The sequence below is a fragment of the Narcine bancroftii genome, chromosome 3 (genome assembly GCF_036971445.1).
Source record: "Narcine bancroftii isolate sNarBan1 chromosome 3, sNarBan1.hap1, whole genome shotgun sequence".
Taxonomy (NCBI): domain Eukaryota; kingdom Metazoa; phylum Chordata; class Chondrichthyes; order Torpediniformes; family Narcinidae; genus Narcine; species Narcine bancroftii.
In genome coordinates, this window is record NC_091471.1 from 234,048,506 (window position 1) to 234,071,199 (window position 22,694).

Sequence of the window (22,694 nt, forward strand, 5' to 3'; positions counted from 1 at the left end):
CACTAATGAAAAAATTACATGACGATTTAGAGCATTGGAAAGAGCTACCACTAACACTGATAGGAAGGATAAACTGTATTAAAATGAACATTTTTCCAAGGATACTATACTTATTTCAGGCATTGCCAATACAACTGACAGAAAAATTCTTCAAAGAGTTAAAGAAAATAATAAGGAAATTTTTATGGAGGGGGGGAAACCGAGGATAGCACTAGATAAATTAACAGAATGGTATAAACAAGGAGGCTTACAATTGCCAAACTTCAAAAATTATTATAGAGCCGCACAATTAGGGTACCTATCAGATTTTTATCAAACAAGGGAAAAACCAGACTGGACGAGATTAGAATTAGATAAAATAGGGGAAAAGATACCTGAACACATATTATATAAATGGGACGAAAAATTGGTACAACATAGAACTTCTCCAGTATTACACCATCTCCTCAATATATGGAAGAAGATTCATGTAGAAAGAAATAAAACAAATTATCAATTACCAAAACTAATATTGACGCAAAATAAGCTACTCCCTTTTACAATAGACAACCTTTCCTTTAGAAAATGGGAAAAAAAAGGGATTAAAAGAATAGAAAATTGTTTTTCAGGAAGTAGATTCTTATCCTTTGAACAAATGAGAGATAAGTACAATATAACTGGAGATACAGCGCTGGCATATTACCAACTGAGATCCTACTTGAAAGATAAATTAGGAAGCAATTTGAGTTTACCAGAGGGAAGTAACCTTGAATATGTGATTACAGATACAATGTTAATCAAAAGATTTATAACAAATATGTATATTAAACTGCAAGAAAAGGAGAATGAGGAAACAAATGGTAAAACTAAACAAAAATGGGAACAAGATTTAAATATAAAGATAAAAAAGGAAACATGGGAGAAATTATGTTCTGGAACGATGAGAAATACAATAAATACAAGGCTGCGTATGATACAATATAATTGGTTACACAGTATATATATTACACCGCAAAAGTTAAATAAATGGGACCCAACAGTATCTGATAGATGTTTTCGATGTAAAAAAGAAAGGGGAACAACAATTCATGCAATCTGGACATGTGAGGGAGTAGAAAAATTTTGGGATGATCTCAATCAGATATTAAATAAAATAACAGAAAACAATATACCAAAGAATCCAGAGATCTTTCTCCTAAGTAACATAAAAAATAAAGAATTTGGAATTGACTTGGAAGATGCACAAAAGAGATTTGTTAAGATAGCCCTAGCCGTAGCAAAAAAATGTATTATGTCAACCTGGAAATTGGAAGATAATTTGAAAATACAACAATGGTATATAGAAATGAATAAATGTATTCCATTAGAAAAAATAACATATAGTTTAAGAAATAATATTGAAATATTCGAACAAGTATGGGAGCCTTACATTAAATACAATAGCGAAAACCTACCGGGAACAAACATTACCTAAGTTGATGGAAGGAGAAGAAAAGAAATGAATGGGCTCAGTAGAATTTCTGGTGCATTTTTGTTGAATGACAACATTGTCTGACTGGCTTAATGCAACCTAGATTGTATACCTAAAATGGATGAGGGGGGAGTGGGGGGTGGCTTGGGAGGAGGGAGGGGGGGGTGAAAAAGTCACTGTATATGTGTGAAAAAGAAAAGGTGTATATCATGGCTAACGTGATTTATGGTGTGAAAAATAAAAAATTTTTTAAAAAAAAGAAAAAAAAAGAAAAAAAAAACAAGATCTCAATTTCCAAAGCCCAAACTTGCCTTGCTCGCAGCGCACCCCCGCATCTTCTGAGTGGACGCAGTTGTTCTGGTCCCACCCCGGGAAAGGGCAGTCCCAAAGGGAGGTTTCGCTTCCACTGCAGGCGACATCATCCATCCAAATGCTCCCATTGCCTTCCCCGAAATGTGCTCTGGTCACAGCCGATGCGCGGGGTCCACAGTCCAGCTGGCGGCAAACAACCTTGGCGTCTTCGGCACCCCAGCTGTCGTCGCACACCGTCCCCCATCGCCCCTTGTAGTTGACCTCCACTCTTCCAGAGCAACGGTTGGGGCCACCGACCAGCCTGATGTCAAACTCTGTCAGGAAGGGAACAAGTAAATTAGTTAAAACACACAGTAAATGCTGGAGGATCATGGCCGGTCTCTCAACGTCCACAGGAGGTAAAGGAATAGTATCAATGACTTGTGCCAAAAACCTTCTTCAATGCTTAAGCAAAAAGCAGCCAGGCATCTGAATATAAAGACTGGGGTTAAAAGGGGGGAGGAGTTCAGACCCACCAATAAAAGGTGTCAATTGGATATGATAAGGGGAAGGGTGAGAAATGATTTTGGCTTTGTGGAAGGAGACAGAGGGAAAAGAGGAGAGAGAGAGGAAGGGTGTGAGAGAGAGAGAGAGAGAGAGAGAGAGAGAGAGAGAGAGAGAGAGAGAGAGACAGGCAGAGAGAGAGAAGGGAGAGGGACAGACAGGCAGAGAGAGGGGGAGAGAGAGAGAGAATGGCAGAGAGGCTGAGAGATTGAGAGAAAAAAAGACAGAGAAAGACAAAAAGAGAGAGGGAGACATAGAAAGACTGAGAGTGACTGAGAGGGAGACAGAGAGAGAGAGAGAGAGAAAAGACAAGAGACAGAAAGAGAAAAAGAGAGAGGGAGACAGAAAGTCTGAGAGGGAGACAGAGAGAGAGAGAGAGAGAAAGAGAGTGAGAGAAAAGGCAGACAGAAAGGGAGATAATAAGAGGAAGATAGTATGGGGGGGAAGTAGAGAAGGGACGCAGCTGGGGAGCGATTAACGGAAACCAGAGAGGTCAAAGTTAATGCCATCCGGTTGGAGGGTGCCCAAACAGAAGACGAGGGGTTGGCCCTCCAATGTGCAGGTGGACTCAGTCTGACACTGCACGAGCCCATGGAAAAACACGTCAGGGAGTGATTGGAATGGGGAATAGAAATGGTGGCCACTGGGAAGGTCCACACTGATGGATCAAGTAGTATGCAGCTATTCCTCTCTGAAGACTACCAATCCACTGTGGCGCGATCAATGAACCCCTTCCCCCCACAACGCAGGCACCGAAGCAGTCGTATTTAAGGCACGGCACGCCTCCGGGCGCAGCTGGCTTGCGTCCATGGCAGGTATGGAGGGAAGAGACCGGGGCTCTCCCCCTTTATTCGGGACCTTATGGGGAGGAGCTACAGGGACAGAAGGTGGGCCAGTGGCGAAGTCGTGCCTGCAGTGGTGCGTTCTGCCACACGGCTCCCAACCTCATGCCACATGATGGAATACAGAGACGCAGAACTGCATCGTCCTCACCCCCTGGAGGAGATTCATGCCTGGTTTCAGGAGGAAATGGGTCGCGTTGGTCAGAGTGTGGCCACCCTTTCCTGGAACTCGCAGGCACACAATTTTTCACCCCTTCAGAATGAAGGAAATAAAGTTACCCATCCCTGCGAGATCAAAGGAGCGCGACGTAGCGGAAACGATGAGCGCTTGCTTTCTGGTCCCTTATTCTCTCCTTCCTTTTCATTTAAGTACTGGGGTGGGGGGGATGGTGGGTCCAGTTTTTCCCAAGGGTCCTTGCCCTCAGCCCTATTTGAGGGGTTTTTTGAATCTGTGCAATTTCTTTAACATATGGGGACATGCTGGTGGGGAAAGGTGGTGGAAACAGACTCAGTGGGTTCTACGTCAGCGCTGTAAGAAATTCATTGTTCTCTGAACCTAAATGAAGCCTTTGAAAACCAAAATTAAATATTGGAAAGTAACGCTTAGATAAGATGTCACCAGCAAAATATATTTCCTTCAAATACAACACGGCTGTAGCGAATTTCCATCAGGAACACACCACATAAGAACGTATGGGCCGGCATGACATCGAGGGCTGTAGGGCCTCGGGTACACGGCAAAGCCCCACATTTCTGGGCGGCGGTGCGATTGAAAAAAGTGGATGCTGCGCTCGGCCAGAGCGTCTGTGGAAATTTGGCCAATGTGTCAGCACGGGTTACTTTATTTCCAGTGGGCGGCCGATCGTGGAGCTCCCCTTCGATTCGCCCTCCTGAAGTCAGTGCGCAGGTCACAGAACGGAAGCAGAATCTGTCAGCGGTAACAAGTCACAAAATCCGTTGTTTTGCGACACGCAGCATTGCAGTGCCAACATTCATAGAAGCCACCTTAGAAAATAAAGAGTGGAATAAAGAAGTCAAAGTTAGGCTGTGTCTTTGGTTCATGGATCAATCCGGAACTTGGTGGCAGCGGGGAAGAAGCTGTCCTTGTGCTCATCTTCAGGCTCCTGGACCTTTACCCTGATGGTAGCAGAGTGAAGAGGCCCTGGCCTGAGGGGTGAGGGGGTCTTTGAGGACCCCACCTAATGTTGATTTCCTCGAGGGAGCGAAGTCTGGTGCCCGTGATGTTGCAGGCCGAGTGAACGACCCTCTGGAGTTTATTCTTGTCCTGAGAGTTGGCGTCTCCATACACGGCAGTGATATAACTGACCAAAAAGCTCTCCAAGGTCCACCATGTGGAAGCTTTTGAGAGTAGGGTGACATACCGGACCTCCTCAAACTCCGCACAGATCTGAGCCTTTACCTCAATGTGGAGGTTCCAGGGCAGATCCTCGGAGATGTTGACTCCCAGAAGTTTGCAGCTCCTGGCCCTCTCCACTGCTAAGCCCCTCGACGAGGACCAGGTTGTGTTACCCAGACTCCCTCCTGGAGTCCCCATCATCTCCTTGGTTTTACTGACATTGAGCGCAAGGTTGACAGCAGGTGACAGTAACAAGCTCAAAACGCATGGACAATGTCAGGGGTGCCAAGTATCGAGTCTGGAACAAAAGAGGATTGATTTCCACAGCAAGAGGTCAGCTGCAGAACGTTGATCCCTGCCACACTGGGCACCAGCGCACCTCAGGGCCATGTGCTCAGCCCGCTCCCGACGTATGACTGCACCCCAAAATGGGCATCGTGTTGGCAGAACACACGACCTCATCAGCTGTGACGATGACACCGGAAGATGAATCCAGAAGATGTGAGAGCATCATGCTCAAGGCGCAAGGTGGAGAAGTGGGGGGGCAGGGGCAGGGTGTTGGCTGACTGAAGTTAATCTGCCAACTGTGTGTGTGCGTGTATTCCTCGGAGGGCCGGACAACACTGCTTCATCAGGTTGTCTAATCAGATGGCAATAACCCTGACCCGAGAGGCAGTGGAAAGAAAATAACAATTGTGGAATTTTGGCCAAAACCCCATGGGAGGAATTGGTCCTCAGTCTTCGGCAATGGTTTGAAAACCGCTGTTTTAATCATCCCTCATTGACTCGAGATGTACACGTTTTCAGAACTCCAGAGGAAATGGGCCAATGACCATTTACCTCAAGCAAAATATTTCAGTAACAATTAGGTCTGGAGCAGTGATTCTCAACCTTCCCTTCCCACTCACATCCCACCTTAAACAATCCCTTACTGATCACAGAGGGGTTACTTAAAGTGGTCTGTGGGTGAGAAGAAAAACGTTGAGAACCACTGCTCTACATTAACTGAGCTACCCATAGAACAATTACACCCTCACTGGTCCCATCTGCACCTATCCTTCTAAACCAGTCCTATCCATCGATCTATCCCACCCACATTGATCCCAACTGCCCCCACACCCCTCCAATCCATGTAGCTGTAAAAATTCATCGGATTGTATTCATACAATTGGATGAACTTCAGAATGATTACCACACCAAAAGAGGCCCCTTCAGCCTTTCTAATCTGTGCTGACCTAGATTTTTTTGACTATTTCCACTGACCTGCACCCAGTCCATAGCACTCCATCCCCATCTCATCCATATAGCTATCCAAATTCTTCTTAAATGTTAAAATTGAGCCCGTGTTTAATTTATCATCATTTAGAATTTATCATTAATTTAACATAGAGCTCCGTAACATTTCTCTTTGCGTAAGTAAACTCATACATACCTGACTGACAGGTTACACCTGCATCTTCACTGTGTTTGCAATTGTGAGTCCCCCATCCACGGAAGGGACAATCCATCAAGAGATGCTCAGATCCAGTGCACTCAACATTGTCCATCCAAATGGACCCACTGCCCGAGCCAAAATAGCTGCTGGAGTGTGCAGTCGCCAACGTGCCACAGCCGAGTTGGCGGCAAACTACCTCTGCATCCAGAGTTCCCCAGGAATCGTCGCACACCGTACCCCAGATGCCATTGTAGGAAACTTCCAGCCTTCCGGAACAGCGGTCAATACCACCTACAAGTCTTAAGGCGGGCGCTGAAATGAAATGGACAAAGAGTTTCTCATCACCTTGAGCATGGGGAGGTTTGATCGAGGATGTTGCCCAGACTTCAGGAACTGAGGAACAGGAAAAAGTTAAAGAGGTTGGGATATTATTCCCTGGAATGTAGAAGAATGAGGGGAGATTTGATAGAGGATGTTGCCCGGACTCTAGGAACTGAGTGACAGGGAAATGTTAAATAGGTGGGGAATTTATTCCTTAGAGCATGGAAGAATGATAGAAGATGTGCCTGGACTTCAGGAACTGGGTTACAACGAAAGCTTAAACAGGTTGGGACTTGATTCCCTTAAGCGTATAAGAATGAGGGAGATTGGATAGATGATTTTGCACGGATTCCAGGAACTGAGTTTCAGGTAAAGGTGAAACATGTTTGGGCATAATTCCCTGGAGTGTAGAATAATGAGGGGAGAATTGATAGAGGATGTTGACCGTACTTCATGGAACTGAGTTACAGGTAAAGGTTAAAGAGATTGGGACTTTATCCTTTGGTTTGTAGAAGAATGAAGACTTGATCGAGGATGTTGCCCGGAATCCAATAACTGAGTGGCAGTGAAAGGTTTAAATAGTTGTGGACATTAAGGAACTGGACTTCATGGAACTGAGTTACAGGTAAAGGTTAAACAGGTTAGGACTTTATTCTCTGGAGTGTAGAAGAATGAGGGGAGATTTGATAGAGGATGTTGCCCAGACTTCAGGAACTGAGTTACAGGGAAAGGTCAAACAGTTTGGGACATTATTCCCTGGAGTGTAGAAGAATGAGGGGAGATTTGATAAAATATATTTCCCAGACTTCAGGAAGTGAGTTAAAGGGAAGGAATAAACAGGTTGGGACCTCATTTCCTGAGTGTAAAAGTGTGAAGGGAGATTTGATAGAGGATGTTGCACAGACTTCATGAACTGAGTTACACGGAAAGGTTAAACAGGTTGGGACTTGGAGGGTAGAAGAATGAGGTTAGATTTGATTGAGGATGTCGTCCGGGCTCCAGAAAATGAGTTACAGGTAAAGATTAAACAGGTTGGGACTTTATTCCATGGAGCTGAGACAAATCAGTGGAAATTTGATAGAGGATTTTGCCCGGACTTCAGGAACTGAGTTACAGGGAAAGGTTAAACAAGTTGGGTCTTTATTCCCTCGAGCATAGATGAATGAGGGGAGATTTGATAGAGGATTTTGCTGGGATATCAGGATCTGAGTTACAGGGAAAGGTTTAACAATTGAGGGTTTTAATCCCTGATGTGTAGAAGAATGAGGGGAGATTTCATAGAAGATGTTGCCCGGATTCCAGGAACTGAGTTACATGGAAAGCTTAAACAGGTTGGGACATTATTTAATGGACTGTTGAACATTGAGGGGAGATTTGATAGAGGATGCTGCCCAGTCTTCAGGAACTGAGTTATTGGGAATGGTTAAACAGGTTGGGACATTATTCACTTGCGTGTAAATGAATGAGGGGAGATTTGATTGAGGATTTTGTGTGGACTTCAGGAACTGAGTGGCAGAGAAAGTTTAAAAATATTGGGACCTTATTCCCTGTAGCATAGAAGAATGAGGGAAGTTTATTGGTTAATATTGTCCGGATGCCAGGAACTGACTTACAGAGAATGGTTAAAGAGGTTAGGAAATTATTCCCTGGAGCATAGAAGTATGAGGAGAGATTTGATAGAGGATGTTGCTGCAATTTTGGAACTAGTTACACTGAAAGGTTCAACAGGCAGGGACTTTATTCCTTGCACTGTGGAAGAATGAGGGAGATTTGATAGAGAATTTTGCTGGGATTTCAGGAACTCAGTTACAGGGAAAGGTTAAACAGGTTGAGACTTTATTCCATGGAGTGTAGAACATTGATGGGAGATTTAATGGAGGACGTTGCCCGGACTCCAGGAACTGAGGTGCAGGAAAAGGTTAAACAGGTTAGGACATTATTCCCTGGAATGTAGAAGAATGAGGGGAGATTTGATAGAGCATGTTGCACAGACTTCAGGAACTGAGTTAGAGGGACAGGTTAAAATGTTTGGGACTTATTCCCTGAAATGTAAAAAAATGAGGGCAGATTTGATTGAGGATTTTGCCTGGACTTCAGGAACTGAGTTACAGGGAAAATTTAATCTGGTGGGGACTTTATTCCATAGAGCTGAGAAGAATAAAGAGACATTTGATCGAGGATGTTGCCATGACTTCAGAAACTGAGTTACAGGGAATTTTAAACAAGTTGGGACTTAATTCTCTGGAGTGTAGTAGAATGAAGGGTGGTTTGATGAGGATGTTATCCGGACTTCAGGAACTGAATTACAGGAAAAGGTTAAATAGGTTGGGACATTATTCCCTGGCACGTAGAAGAATGAGGGGAGATTTGATAGAGGATGTTGCACGGACTTCATGAACTTAGTTTCAGGGTAAAGATAAACAGATTTTGACTTAATTCCCTGGAGCTTAGAACTATGCAGGGAGATTTGATGGTTGATTTTGCCCGGACCCCAGGAAATGACTTACACACAAAGGTTAAACAGGTTGGGACTTTATTCCCTTGAACATAGAAGAATGAGGGGAGATTTGATAGTGGATGTTGCCCGGACTTCTCGAACTTAGTTACAGGGAAAGGTTCAGCGGGTTGGGACTTTATTGCATGGACTGTGGAAGAATGAGGGGAGATTTTATAGAGGATTTTGCCGGGACTTCAGGAACTGAGTTACAGTGAAAGGTTACACATGTTAGGAATTTATTTTCTGGAGCGTAAAAGAATGTGGTGAGATTTGATATAGGATGTTGCCCGGTCTTCAGGAACTGAGTTACAGGGAAATGTTAAACAGGTTGGGACTTTAATCCCTGGATCATCAAAGAATGAGTGGAAAATTGATAGAGGATGTTGCCCGAACTCAGGAACAGAGTTACAGGGAAAGGTTAAACAGGTTATGACTTTATTCCCCGGAGTGTAGAAGAATGAGGGGAGATTTGATAGAGGATGTAGCCAGAACTTCAGGAACCGAGTTACAGGGAGAGTTTATACAGGTTAGGGCTTTATTCAATGGAGCGTAGAATAATGAGGGGAGATTTGATAGAGGATGTTACCTGCACTTCAGGAACTGAGTTATAGGGAAAGGTTAAACAGGTTTGGACTTTATTCTCTGTAGCGCAGAATCTTTCTTTCTCTTTGGTTTGGCTTCGCGGACGAAGATTTATGGAGGGGTATGTCCACGTCTGTTGCAGGCTCGTTGGTGACTGACAAGTCCGATGCGGGACAGGCAGGCATGGTTGCAGCGGTTGCAAGGGAAAATTGGTTGTTTGGGGTTGGGTGTTGGGTTTTTCCTCCTTTGCCTTTTGTCAGTGAGGTGGGCTCTGCGGTCTTCTTCAAAGGAGGTTGATGCATGGTTGGAGGCGATATCAGCCCACTGGCGGTACTCAATGTGGCAGGCACCAAGAGATTTCTTTAAGCAGTCCTTGTACCTCTTCTTTGGTGCACCTCTGTCTCGGTGGCCAGTGGAGAGCTCGCCAAAGAACACGATCTTGGGGAAGCGATGGTCCTCCATTCTGGAGACGTGACCCACCCAGCGCATTTGGGTCTTCAGCAGCATGGATTCAATGCTTGCGGACTCTGCCAGCTCGAGTACTTCGATGTTGGTGATGAAGACATTCCAATGAATGTTGAGGATGGAGCGGAGACAACGCTGGTGGAAGCGTTCTAGGAGCCGTAGGTGATGCCGGTAGAGGACCCATGATTCGGAGCCGAACAGGAGTGTGGGTATGACAACGGCTCTGTACATGCTGATCTTTGTGTGTTTCTTCAGGTAGTTGTTTTTCCATACTCTTTTGTGTTGTCTTCCAAAGGCACTATTTGCCTTGGCGAGTCTGTTGTCTATCTCTTTGTCGATCCTTGCATCAGATGAAATTGTGCAGCCGAGGTAGGTAAACTGGTTGACCGTTTTGAGTTCAGTGTGCCCAATAGAGATGTGGGGGGGGCTGGTGGTCATGGTGGGGAGGTGGCTGATGGAGAACCTCAGTTTTCTTCACGCTGACTTCCAGGCCAAACATTTTGGCAGTTTCCGCAAAACAGGACATCATGCGCTGAAGAGCTGGCTCTGAATGGGTAACTAAAGCGGCATCGTCTGCAAAGAGTAGTTCACGGACAAGTTGCTCTTGTGTCTTGGTGTGAGCTTGCAGGCGCCTCAGATTGAAGAGACTGCCATCCGTGCGGTACCGGATGTAAACAGCGTCTTCATTGTTGAGGTATTTATTGGCTTGTTTCAGCATCATGCTGAAGAAGATAGTAAAGAGGGTTGGTGTGAGGACGCAGCCTTGCTTCACGCCGTTGTCAATGGAGAAGGGTTCGGAGAGCTCATTGCTGTATCTGACCCGACCTTGTTGGTTTTCGTGCAGTTGGATAACCATGTTGAGGAACTTGGGGGGGCATCCGAGGCACTCTAGTATTTGTCAAAGCCCTTTCCTGCTCATGGTGTCAAAGGCTTTGGTGAGGTCAACAATGTTGATGTAGAATCCTTTGTTTTGTTTTCTGCACTTTTCTTGGAGCTGTCTGAGGGCAAAGACCATGTCAGTAGTTCCTCTGTTTGCACAAAAGCCACACTGTGATTCTGGGAAGACATTTTCGGCGACACTAGGTATTAGTCTATTAAGGAGAATCCTAGTGAAGATTTTGCCTGCAATGGAGAGCAGTGTGAATCCCCTGTAGTTTGAGCAGTCTGATTTCTCGCCTTTGTTTTTGTACAGGGTGATGATGATGGCATCCTGAGGAAGCTTTCCTTGGTCCCAGCAGAGCATGAAAAACTCATGCAGTTTGGCATGCAGAGTTTTGCCACCAGCCTTCCAGACCTCTGGGGGGATTCCATCCATACCTGCTGCTATGCCACTTTTCAGTTGTTCAATTGCCTTATATGTCTCTTCCCGGGTAAGGACCTCATCCAGCTCTAGCCTCAAGGGTTGTTGAGGGAGCTGGAGCAGGGCGGATTCTTGGACTGAGCGGTTGGCACTGAAAAGGGATTGGAAGTGTTCTGACCATCGATTGAGGATGGAGATCTTGTCACTGAGGAGAACTTCGCCATCTGAGTTGCACAGCGGGCTTTGGACTTGGGGTGAGGGGGCCGTACACAGCCTTTATAGCCTCGTAAAAACCCCTGAAGTCGCCAATGTCCACGCTGAGCTGGGTTCGTTCGGCGAGGCTAGTCCACCACTCATTTTGGATCTCCCGGAGTTTGCGCTGAAGGTGGCTGCATGCGAGATGGAAGGCTTGTTTTTTCTTTGGCCAGGAAGGCTTTGCAAGGTGAGCCTTGTGGGCAGATCGCTTCTTTGCGAGCAGCCCCTGGATTTCCTGGTTGTTTTCATCAAACCAGTCCTTGTTTTTCCTGGAAGAGAAGCCCAGTACCTCTTCAGTGGATTGCAGTATGGCCATTTTCAGCTGATCCCAGAGGGTTTCAGGAGACGTGTCCGTGAGGCAGTTTGAATCCTCGAGCCTTGCTTGGAGGTCTGCCTGGAAGTTTCCTCTCACTACGTCTGACTGCAAGTTTCCAACATTGAATCTCTTTCTGGGGGCACCACTGTTCTTGAACTTTGGCTTGAAGTGAAGGTTGAGCTTGCAGCGAACAAGCCGGTGGTCAGTGTGGCATTCCGCGCTGGGCATGACCCTGGTGTGGAGCACATCTCGTTTGTCTCTTCCTTGCACCAAAACGTAGTCCAGGAGGTGCCAGTGTTTGGATCGGGGATGCATCCAGGTTGTCTTCAGGCTGTCTCTCTGCTGGAAAAGGGTGTTAGTAATGACAAGCCGCTGTTCTGCGCAGAGTTCCACAGGAGGCTTGCCAAGGAATTCTGGCCAGGTTTCTGAGTCTTTGCCAACACGAGCGTTGAAGTCGCCAAGGATGACAACCTTGTCGGCTGTAGGGGTGCATTGGATGAGGTTGCTCAGATCAGTGTAGAACTGCTGGTTCAGCCTGAAGGCTTGGAGCATAGACACTAATGAGAGTGATACGTTGCTTGTTTTGAAGGGGGAGTCACATGGACATGATCTGGTCAGAGTGGCCTGTCGGGAGGATTTCGAGTTTGGAGGCAATGGAGTTCTTGATCATGAAGCCAACACCAGATAGGCATCGTTCAGCCTGAGGCTTGCCAGACCAGTAGAGTGTGAAGCCCGCGCCATGTTCTTGGAGGCTGCCTATATCTGCAAGGCAGACTTCGCTGAGAGCGGCTATGTCAATGTCGAGTCTGAGGAGTTCATGTGCGATGAGGGCAGACCGACGTTCAAGTCGGTGGTTGTCAGCCTTGTCTAGCATGGTTCTGATGTTCCAACATGCTAGCTTGTTGCGCAAAATAATGTGGGGAGATTTGATAGAGGATGTTGATCAGACTTCAAGAAAAGAGTTACAGGGAAAGGTTAAACAGGCTGGGACTTTATTCCCTGGAGTGTAGAAGAATGAGGGGAGATTTGATAGAGAATTTTGCTGGGATTTCAGGAACTGAGTTACAGGGAAAGGTTACATAGGTTATGACTTTATTCCCTGGAGTGTAGAAAAATGAGGGGAGATTTGATAGAGGATGTTGCCCAGAATTCAGGAACTCAGTTACAGGGAAAGATTAAACAGGTTGGGACATTATTCCCTGAAGTGTAAAAGAATGAGGGAGATTTAATCAAGGATTTTTCCCAGAATTCTGAAACTTAGTTAAGGTTCAACAAGCTGGGACTTTACTCCCTACACTGTGGAAGAATGAGGTGAGATTTCATAGAGGATTTTGCCGGGACATCAGGAACTGAGTTTCAAGGAAAAGTTAAACAGATATCGACTTTATTCCCTGGAGCTTAGAAGTATGCAGGAAGATCTGATGGTTGATTTTGCCCGGACCCCATGAACTGACTTACAGGCAAAGGTTAAACAGGTTGGGACTTTATTCCCTTGAACGTAGAAGAATGAGGGGAGATTTTATAGAGGATGTTGCAGGGACTTCAGGAACTGAGTTACAATGAAAGGTTAAACAGGTTAGGAATTTATTCTAAGTGGCAAAGCAGCAGGTATGGATGGAATCCCCCCCAGAAGTCTGGAAGGCTGGCGGCAAAACTCTGCATGCCAAACTGCATGAGTTTTTCAAGCTTTGTTGGGACCAAGGTAAACTGCCTCAGGATCTTCGTGATGCCACCATCATCACCCTGTACAAAAACAAAGACGAGAAATCAGACTGCTCAAACTACAGGGGAATCACGTTGCTCTCCATTGCAGGCAAAATCTTCGCTAGGATTCTACTAAATAGAATAATACCTAGTGTCACCGAGAATATTCTCCCAGAATCACAGTGCGGCTTTTGCGCAAACAGAGGAACCACTGACATGGTCTTTGCCCTCAGACAGCTCCAAGAAAAGTGCAGAGAACAAAACAAAGGACTCTACATCACCTTTGTTGACCTCACCAAAGCCTTCGACACCGTGAGCAGGAAAGGGCTTTGGCAAATACTAGAGCGCATCGGATGTCCCCCAAAGTTCCTCAACATGATTATCCAACTGCACGAAAACCAACAAGGTCGGGTCAGATACAGCAATGAGCTCTCTGAACCCTTCTCCATTAACAATGGCGTGAAGCAAGGCTGTGTTCTGGCACCAACCCTCTTTTCAATCTTCTTTAGCATGATGCTGAACCAAGCCATGAAAGACCCCAACAATGAAGACGCTGTTTACATCCGGTACCGCACGGATGGCAGTCTCTTCAATCTGAGGCGCCTGCAAGCTCACACCAGCATAAAAGAATGTGGTGAGATTTGATAGAGGATGTTGCCCGGACTTCTTGAACTGAGTTAAAGGGACAGGTTGAACAGATTGGGTCTTTATTCCCTTGAGCGTAGAAGAATGCAGGGAGATTTGATAGAGGATGTTTCCCGAACGTCAGGAACTGAGTGACAGGGAAAAGTTAAACAGGTTGGGACTTTATTCCCTGGATCATCAAAGAATGAGTGGAAAATTGATAGAGGATGTTGCCTGGACTCAGGAACAGAGTTACAGGGAAAGGTTAAACAGGTTATAACTTTATTCCCTGGAGTGTATTGCCTTGACTTCACGAACTGAGTTACAGGGAAAGGTTAAACAGGTTTGGAAATTATTTCATGAATTGTAGAATATTGAGGGGAGATTTGATAGAGGATGCTGCCCACCCTTCAGGTACTGAGTAACAGGGAAAGGTTAAACAGGTTAGGACTTTATTCCATGGAGTGTAGAGCATTGATGGGAGATTTGATGGAGGATGTTGCCCGGACGCCAGGAACTGACTTACAGGGAATGGTTAAACAGGTTAGGAGATTATTCCTTGGAGCTTAGAAGAATGAGGAGAGATTTGATAGAGGATGTTGCTGCAATTTTTGAACTTAGTTACACAGAAAGTTTGAACAGGCTGGGACTTTATTCCCTGGAGTGTAGAAGAATGAGGGGAGATTTGATAGAGATATTTGCTTGGATTTCAGGAACTGAGTTACAGGGAAAGGTTACATAGGTTATGACTTTATTCCCTGAAGTGTAAAAGAATGAGGGGAGATTTGATAGAGGATGTTGCCCAGAATTCAGGAACTCAGTTACAGGGAAAGGTTAAACAGGTTGGGACATTATTCCCTGAAGTGTAAAAGAATGAGGGGAGATTTGATCAAGGATTTTGCCTGGAATTCTGGAATTTAGTTAAGGTTCAACAAGCTGGAACTTTATTCCCTACACAGTAGAAGAATGAGGTGAAATTTGATAGAGGATTTTGCTGGGACATCAGGAACTGAGTTACAGGGAAAATTTAAACAGGTTGGGACTTTATTCCATGGAGCGTAGATAAATGAGGGGAGATTTGATCGAGGATGTTGCCCGGTCTTCAGGAACTGAGTTACAGGGAAAAGATAAACAGATTTCGACTTTATTCCCTGGAGCTTAGAAGTATGCGGGGAGATTTGATGGTTGATTTTGCCCAGACCCCAGGAAATGACTTACAGGCAAAGGTTAAACAGGTTTGGACTTTATTCCCTTGAACATAGAAGAATGAGGGGAGATTTGATAGTGGATGTTGCCCGGACTTCTAGAACTTAGTTACAGGGAAAGGTTCAGCAGGTTGGGACTTTATTGCATGGACTGTGGAAGAATTAGGGGAGATTTTATAGAGCATTTTGCCGGGACTTCAGGAACTGAGTTACAGTGAAAGGTTACACATGTTAGGAATTTATTTTCTGGAGCGTAAAAGAATGTGATGAGATTTGATATAGGATGTTGCCCGGTCTTCAGGAACTGAGTTACAGGGAAAGTTTAAACAGGTTGGGTCTTTATTCCATGGAGCGTAGATAAATGAGGGGAGATTTGATCGAGGATGTTGCCCGGTCTTCAGGAACTGAGTTACAGGGAAATGTTAAACAGTTTGGGACTTTAATCCCTGGAGTGTAGAATTATGAGGGGAGATTTGATCGAGAATGTTGTTGCCCGAACTTCAGGAACTGAGTTTCAGGGAAAAGATAAACAGATTTCGACTTTATTCCCTGGAGCTTAGAAGTATGCGGGGAGATTTGATGGTTGACTTTGCCCGGACCCCAGGAAATGACTTACAGGCAAAGGTTAAACAGGTTGGAATTTTATTCCCTTGAACATAGAAGAATGAGGGGAGATTTGATAGTGGATGTTGCCCGGACTTCTAGAACTTAGTTACAGGGAAAGGTTCAGCAGGTTGGGACTTTATTGCATGGACTGTGGAAGAATGAGGGGAGATTTTATAGAGGATGTTGCCCGGTCTTCAGGAACTGAGTTACAGGGAAATGTTAAACAGGTTGGGACTTTAATCCCTGGATCATCAAAGATTGAGTGGAAAATTGATAGAGGATGTTGCCCGAACTCAGGAACAGAGTTACTGGGAAAGGTTAAACAGGTTGGGACTTTATCCCTTGGAGGGTAGAAGAATGAGGGGAGATTTGATAAAGGATATTGCCTTGACTTCACGAACTGATTTACAGGGAAAGGTTAAACAGGTTTGGAAATTAATTCATGAATTGTAGAACACTGAGGGGAGATTTGATAGAGGATGTTGCCCGCTATCAGGTACTGAGTAACAGGGAAAGGTTAAACAGGTTAGGAGATTATTCTCTGTAACGCAGAATAATGCGGGGAGATTTGATAGAGGATGTTGCTGTAATTTTGGAACTTAGTTACACAGAAAGTTTGAACAGGCTGGGACTTTATTCCCTGGAGTGTAGAAGAATGAGGGGAGATTTGATAGAGAATTTTGCTGGGATTTCAGGAACTGAGTTACAGGGAAAGGTTACATAGGTTATGACTTTATTCCCTGGAGTGTAGAAGAATGAGGGGAGATTTGATATAGGATGCTGCCCACCCTTCAGGTACTGAGTAACGGAAAGGTTAAACAGGTTAGGACTTTATTCCATGGAGTGTAGAACATTGATGGGAGATTTGATGGAGGATGTTGCCCGGACGCCAGGAACTGACTTACAGGGAATGGTTAAACAGGTTAGGAGATTATTCCTTGGAGCGTAGAAGAATGAGGAGAGATTTGATAGAGGATGTTGCTGCAATTTTGGAACTTAGTTACACAGAAAGTTTGAACAGGCTGGGACTTTATTCCCTGGAGTGTAAAAGAATGAGGGGAGATTTGATAGAGAATTTTGCTGGGATTTCAGGAACTGAGTTACAGGGAAAGGTTACATAGGTTATGACTTTATTCCCTGGAGTGTAGAAAAATGAGGGGAGATTTGATAGAGGATGTGGCCCAGAATTCAGGAACTCAGTTACAGGGAAAGGTTAAACAGGTTGGGACATTATTCCCTGAAGTGTAAAAGAATGAGGGGAGATTTGATCAAGGATTTTGCCTGGAATTCTGAAATTTAGTTAAGGTTCAACAAACTGGAACTTTATTCCCTACACTGTGGAAGAATGAGGTGAGATTTGATAGAGGATTTTGCTGGGACATCAGGAACTGAGTTACAGGGAAAGTTTAAACAGGTTGGGACTTTATTCCATGGAGCGTAGATGAATGAGGGGAGATTTGATCGAGAATGTTGTTGCCCGAACTTCAGGAACTGAGTTTCAGGGAAAAGATAAACAGATTTCGACTTTATGCCCTGGAGCTTAGAAGTGTGCGGGGAGATTTGATGGTTGATTTTGCCCGGACCCCATGAACTGACTTACAGGCAAAGGTTAAACAGGTTGGGACTTTATTCCCTTGAACGTAGAAGAATGAGGGGAGATTTGATAGTGGGTGTTGCCCGGACTTCTAGAACTTAGCTACAGGGAAAGGTTCAACAGGTTGGGACTTTATTGCATGGACTGTGGAAGAATGAGGGGAGATTTTATAGAGGATTTTGCCAGGACTTCAGGAACTGAGTTACAGTGAAAGGTTACACAGGTTAGGAATTTATTCTCTGGTGCGTAAAAGAATGTGGTGAGATTTGATATAGGATGTCGCCCGGACTTCATGAACTGAGTTACAGGGACAGGTTAAACAGGTTGGGACTTTATTCCATGGAGCGTAGATGAATGAGGGAAGATTTGATCAAGGATGTTGCCCAGTCTTCAGGAACTGAGTTACAGGGAAATGTTAAACAGGTTTGGACTTTAATATCTGGAGTGTAGAATTATGAGGGGAGATTTGATCCAGGATGTTGCCCAAACTTTAGGAACTGAGTTTCAGGGAAAATTTAAACAGATTTTGACTTTATTCCCTGGAGCTTAGAAGTATGAGGGGAGATTTGATGGTTGATTTTGCCCGGACCCCTAGAACTGAGTTACAGTGAAAGTTTACACAGGTTAGGAATTTATTCTCTGGAGCGTAAAAGAATGAGGGGAGATTTGATAGTGGATGTTGCCCGGACTTCTAGAACTTAGTTACAGGGAAAGGTTCAACAGGTTGGGACTTCATTGCATGGACTGTGGAAGAATGAGGGGAGATTTTATAGAGCATTTTTCCCGAACGTCAGGACCTGAGTGACAGGGAAAAGTTAAACAGGTTGGGACTTTATTCCCTGGATCATCAAAGAATGAGTGGAAAATTGATAGAGGATGTTGCCCGGACTCAGGAACGGAGTTACAGGGAAACGATAAGCAGTTTGGGACTTTATTCCCTGGAGTGTCGAAGAATGAGGGGAGATTTGATAGAGGATGCTGCCCGTCCTTCAGGAACTGATTTACTGGGAAACATTAAACAGGTTATGCTTTATTCCCTGGAGCATAGAGGGTGATAGACAGAATAAATGTAGATCCGCTTTTTCCACTGAGATCAAAACCTAAGGGCATTGTTTAAGAGTGAAGTGGGAATGGTTTTGGTTGAGATATGTAAATGGATCCTGGATTTCCTCACCTCCAGACCACAATCAGTGAAGATGGGTAAGAACTTCTCTTTCCTATTGTTAGAATTTTATTACTGGGCTGTTAATATTCATGATCTAACTGTTTGTATTCTTTATTCTGACAAATTGCATTGTCCATTATGGACAGATTAAAATTGAAATCTCCACCCCAGGAGTTGGTGGCGTCTTTATGGGGCACTTCTCTGCCATTTAGATTTTCAAAGATCCATAAGGATCTATCTAATCCAATACTCAAACATATATTGCAAATCTGGATCCAATTTAGGAATTTTTTAATTGAATAATATCTTCATTTTATCTCGCACTATTTCTTATAATTTTATTTTCAACTGTCAATAATTGATCGATCCTTCTCTGCATGGAAAATCAAAGGTGTTATTTCTTTTGCAAATTTATTTTCTGGAGGTTGTTTAATGTCATTTGAACAGCTGGCAATAAATAGGACTTACCAAATATTATTTTTTTAGATATTTATAGATTAGAAATTTCTTAAATACCTTATTACTGGACTTTCCATTTGTATATTCACCAGATAACAGTGGATAATACTTTTCAAGTGAACCATCCTTCTCAGAAATGGTTTATCAGAATTATATCTGATAGATTATTGAAATTACGTCCAGTACTTCATGATAAGATTTTAAAAATGGCTTGGGGATTGAAGCTTCAAACTTGAAGATTCTTCAAACTGGTGAATGCCCAACATTCATGAATCCAATTCCAAGGGATGCATCATGTCCACACGTCCAAAGATAAGCCAGCTTGTAACTTTTCTAATAGTAACCCGACTTGTTTCAGATACAAATCTGATATTGCTGCATTGACACATTTGTTTTGGTCTTGCCCGTCCTTAGAAATCTACTGGAAAGAAATTTTTAATATCTTTTCAGGTGGAGCTGCAACCAATTCCAATAACTGCTCCTTTCTAGGTGATTGACACAGACACAGAGAGTTTTTCTGTAACTGCTCAACAGGTTGTGAGCTCCTCTACATTGTTGGCTCGAAGAGCCATCGAATTCAAATGGAAAGACTCCAACAGTGATTCACTGGTTTTCTCGTATTATCTTCAGAAAAAATTTTAGATATCATGTATTGGATTCATCAGTGAAATTTGAAGATTCACAGAGACCTTTTATGTCTTATTTTCATTTGATGTAAATGTTTTTAATGTGATTAGATGTTCTCACTCTTCAAATGAGATCTAGTCTGATTCAGGGGATCAATCAAAAGCTACAAAATATATGTCGCCCTCAGGATAAGCTGCTCAGATGTATTCTTTTAAATTAGTTTTTTTAATATATAGAGTAGGTGAGGTGGGTTTTTTTTAATATATATAATTTTTTCTTGAATATTTTATTTTAATTTTGTGGTTAATCAAGTATCAAGAATTAACCATTACAGATACATTGAAGGAAGTGAAAACATTGATACAGGTTGTTCATGTTTCCAACAAATTCCGTCCCTCCTTCTCCCTCCCCAAAAAAATAAGTCCCCAAAATAGAAGGAAGAAAGGTGGAAGGTAGAAGAGAAAGAATGAGAAAGTGAATTTAAAAAATCATTCCAAGAGAAAGGGGAGCCATCAGGATCTGGAATCAAGACCGGAAAGTCTATTCTCTTACCTGCGTCTCAAATATGGGAAAGAACAGGAACGCAAAGACTAGGGAACAGAATAAGTATCTTAAATGTTCGACCCTGCGCTATGCAAGCATGGCGACCATACCTGCATAATGCCATTCAAGATGACTGACCCCTACACACACACACACAGACACACACACACACACACACACACACACAGACACACACACACACACACACACACACACACACAAATAATGGTTAAATGATATTATGTCTTGTTTAAGATAATACTCCACTTACACATACACACTGGTTAAATGATATTATGCTTAGTTTAAGATAATATCCCATCTACACACAATTGTTCAAATGAAGCAAAGTTGTCTTGAATATATAAATCCTTAAAACTTTGTATTCCCAATCCAACCCATTCCCTGCACCAAAACAGATGGTTGAAAAAGATTATTTTCATTTTGTGCACATCATTGTCTAATACAATTTAAAGTGAGACTATATATGTCCAAAGTTAAATACCTTGTTTTTATTCTGATATTTATCCACAATATGACAAATGAAAAATTCTTGACGCCTCTCTCTGATTCTTATGTTCTGGGAGTGTCCAGAACTACAAGAAATTTGGGAATAATTCTTTAAAACTCTATCACAGATTTCGAGGATTAAATTAGAATCGTGTCCTTTTCTTGTTTTGTTTGGTTAATCTGCATTTCCTTGAATTCACAAGATAAAGGAACAGAAGAAAGCCATTCGGCCCATTGAATCTGCTCCGCAAATCCATCCTGACCTAAACTCACCCAAGTTCCGACTTTTTCTCCCCATATCCCTCGATACTATGATTAATTCAATACCTGTCAATCTCCCCCTTAAACTCCCCCAGTGATCAGCCCTCCAGGCAGCAACAAATTTCACAAATCTACAACCCTCTGGCTAAAGAAATTTTTGCTTTAAATGGGTCCCTTCTCATTCTAAGAATGTGCCCTCTTGTCCTGGACTCACCCACCATCTTATTCCCATCGACTCTGTCCAATTTTTTCAGTGTTTGAAATGTTTCTACTAGATCCCCTCTCATTCTTCAATACTCCAATGAATCCAGTCCGAGAGCCGCTAAACATTCCTCATATGTAGCCCCTGCATTCCAGGAATCGTCCTGATAAACCTTCTCCAGACTCACTCCCACATCAGTACATCCCTTCAAAGATCAGGGGCCCCAAAGTGCACACTGTTCTCCAGATGAGACCCCTTCAACCCTCATCAATTCCTCTTTACCCCTAGACACTATTCCCCTTGAAATGAACGTCAACAGAGCATTCCCTTTCTGTGCTGCCGATCCAATCTGATGGGGCACCTTTAGGGTATTTTGCATGAGGACCCCCAAGTCCCTTCGCCCTTCCCAATTTTGAATTTTCATCTCCTCAAATTTAAATCTTCAAGAAAAACATTTATCATATAAAACCCCACCTACTCTTGAAAAAAAATGCCCTGGCAGCCTATCCTGAGAATTTATTGATAAAAATTAATCATCTGGCCTTCACCAACAAATATAGCCTGGAAGGGAAAATAATTCTACTAAGTCATGTGGAAAGAATTGACATGAGGTCACCAGGTCTCTTCAAATTGGACAGAAGTGTCCAATGGGCGGCTCGTTAACTTCCTCGAAACTTAAACATGACCTCATTTGAGAGAGCCAAAGTAGGCAGATTCAAATCTTTCCATTCAAGTAAGATGGCTCTTCGAGTCAACGATGGAGAAAAGGCCGTGGCCCGATGTGTGGAAGGGGGAACGTGTCATCCACTCTCGGAAGTATCATTCCAAATATAATTTTACTCCAATGTAATTAAATTGTCTGACTTGTGTCTTTCCCCCTTTCCTTATATTAATTTTTTTTCTAACCTTCATTTGTTCTTTATATACTAATTGTACATGGGATTTGGCAACGCGGTTAGACAAGGGGTTTTAAGTTTTCCTTCTTCACTAATTTCTTCTTTATGGCGTTATTAGAGATTTTTTTCTCCCCAAAAAAAAATCATTTAGAATATGAATTATGGAAATGATTTATAATTTATGTTATATGGCTTTTGTTATATTGAGTTAGAATGAATCATCACATCTATATTATCACATTTTTTTTGTGTACAGGGATCCCCGACTTACGACCATAATTGGGACCGAAGGATTGGTGGCAACTCAGCTTAGCAAGGTCTTAAAGTTTCAACAGATTAACCTTTAATGAAGAATGTCAACATAGGCACAGGACAGGACCTTGAATAAAGGTACTCCACATACGAACTTTGAGTAAACAATAAAGTCGTCGGGCTGCCACAGGTGGGGGGAAGGGGGGAGTGGGGACCTCTATGGTACTTTTAATACACAATATCTACTTGTGCACAGTAGTTTCAATAAAGATTATTTTTAAATTTCTCGCAACGGTCAGAAGTCAAGGACTACTTCAATAAGTTCTTTATTAAAATCAATAAGGATATTTTTAAAATAACTATGGAAGGTA

The 22,694-nt window shown here is 43.3% G+C and overlaps 1 protein-coding gene across 6 annotated transcripts in view; it reads right to left on the reverse strand.

Moving 5' to 3' along the window:
- LOC138758296 (uncharacterized) overlaps positions 1–22,694 on the reverse strand; it is a 153,531-nt gene that overhangs the window by 110,982 nt on the left and 19,855 nt on the right. For 5 of the 6 annotated variants that reach the window (XM_069927003.1, XM_069927002.1, XM_069927001.1 and 2 more), the window contains exons 3-4: positions 5,937–6,251; positions 1,762–2,076 (exon numbers count right to left, since the gene is read on the reverse strand). In XM_069927003.1, coding sequence (XP_069783104.1) covers positions 1,762–2,076; positions 5,937–6,251 — 630 coding nt within the window. The remainder of the gene's footprint in view (positions 1–1,761; positions 2,077–5,936; positions 6,252–22,694) is intronic. The other variant, XM_069927004.1, reaches the window with a different exon arrangement.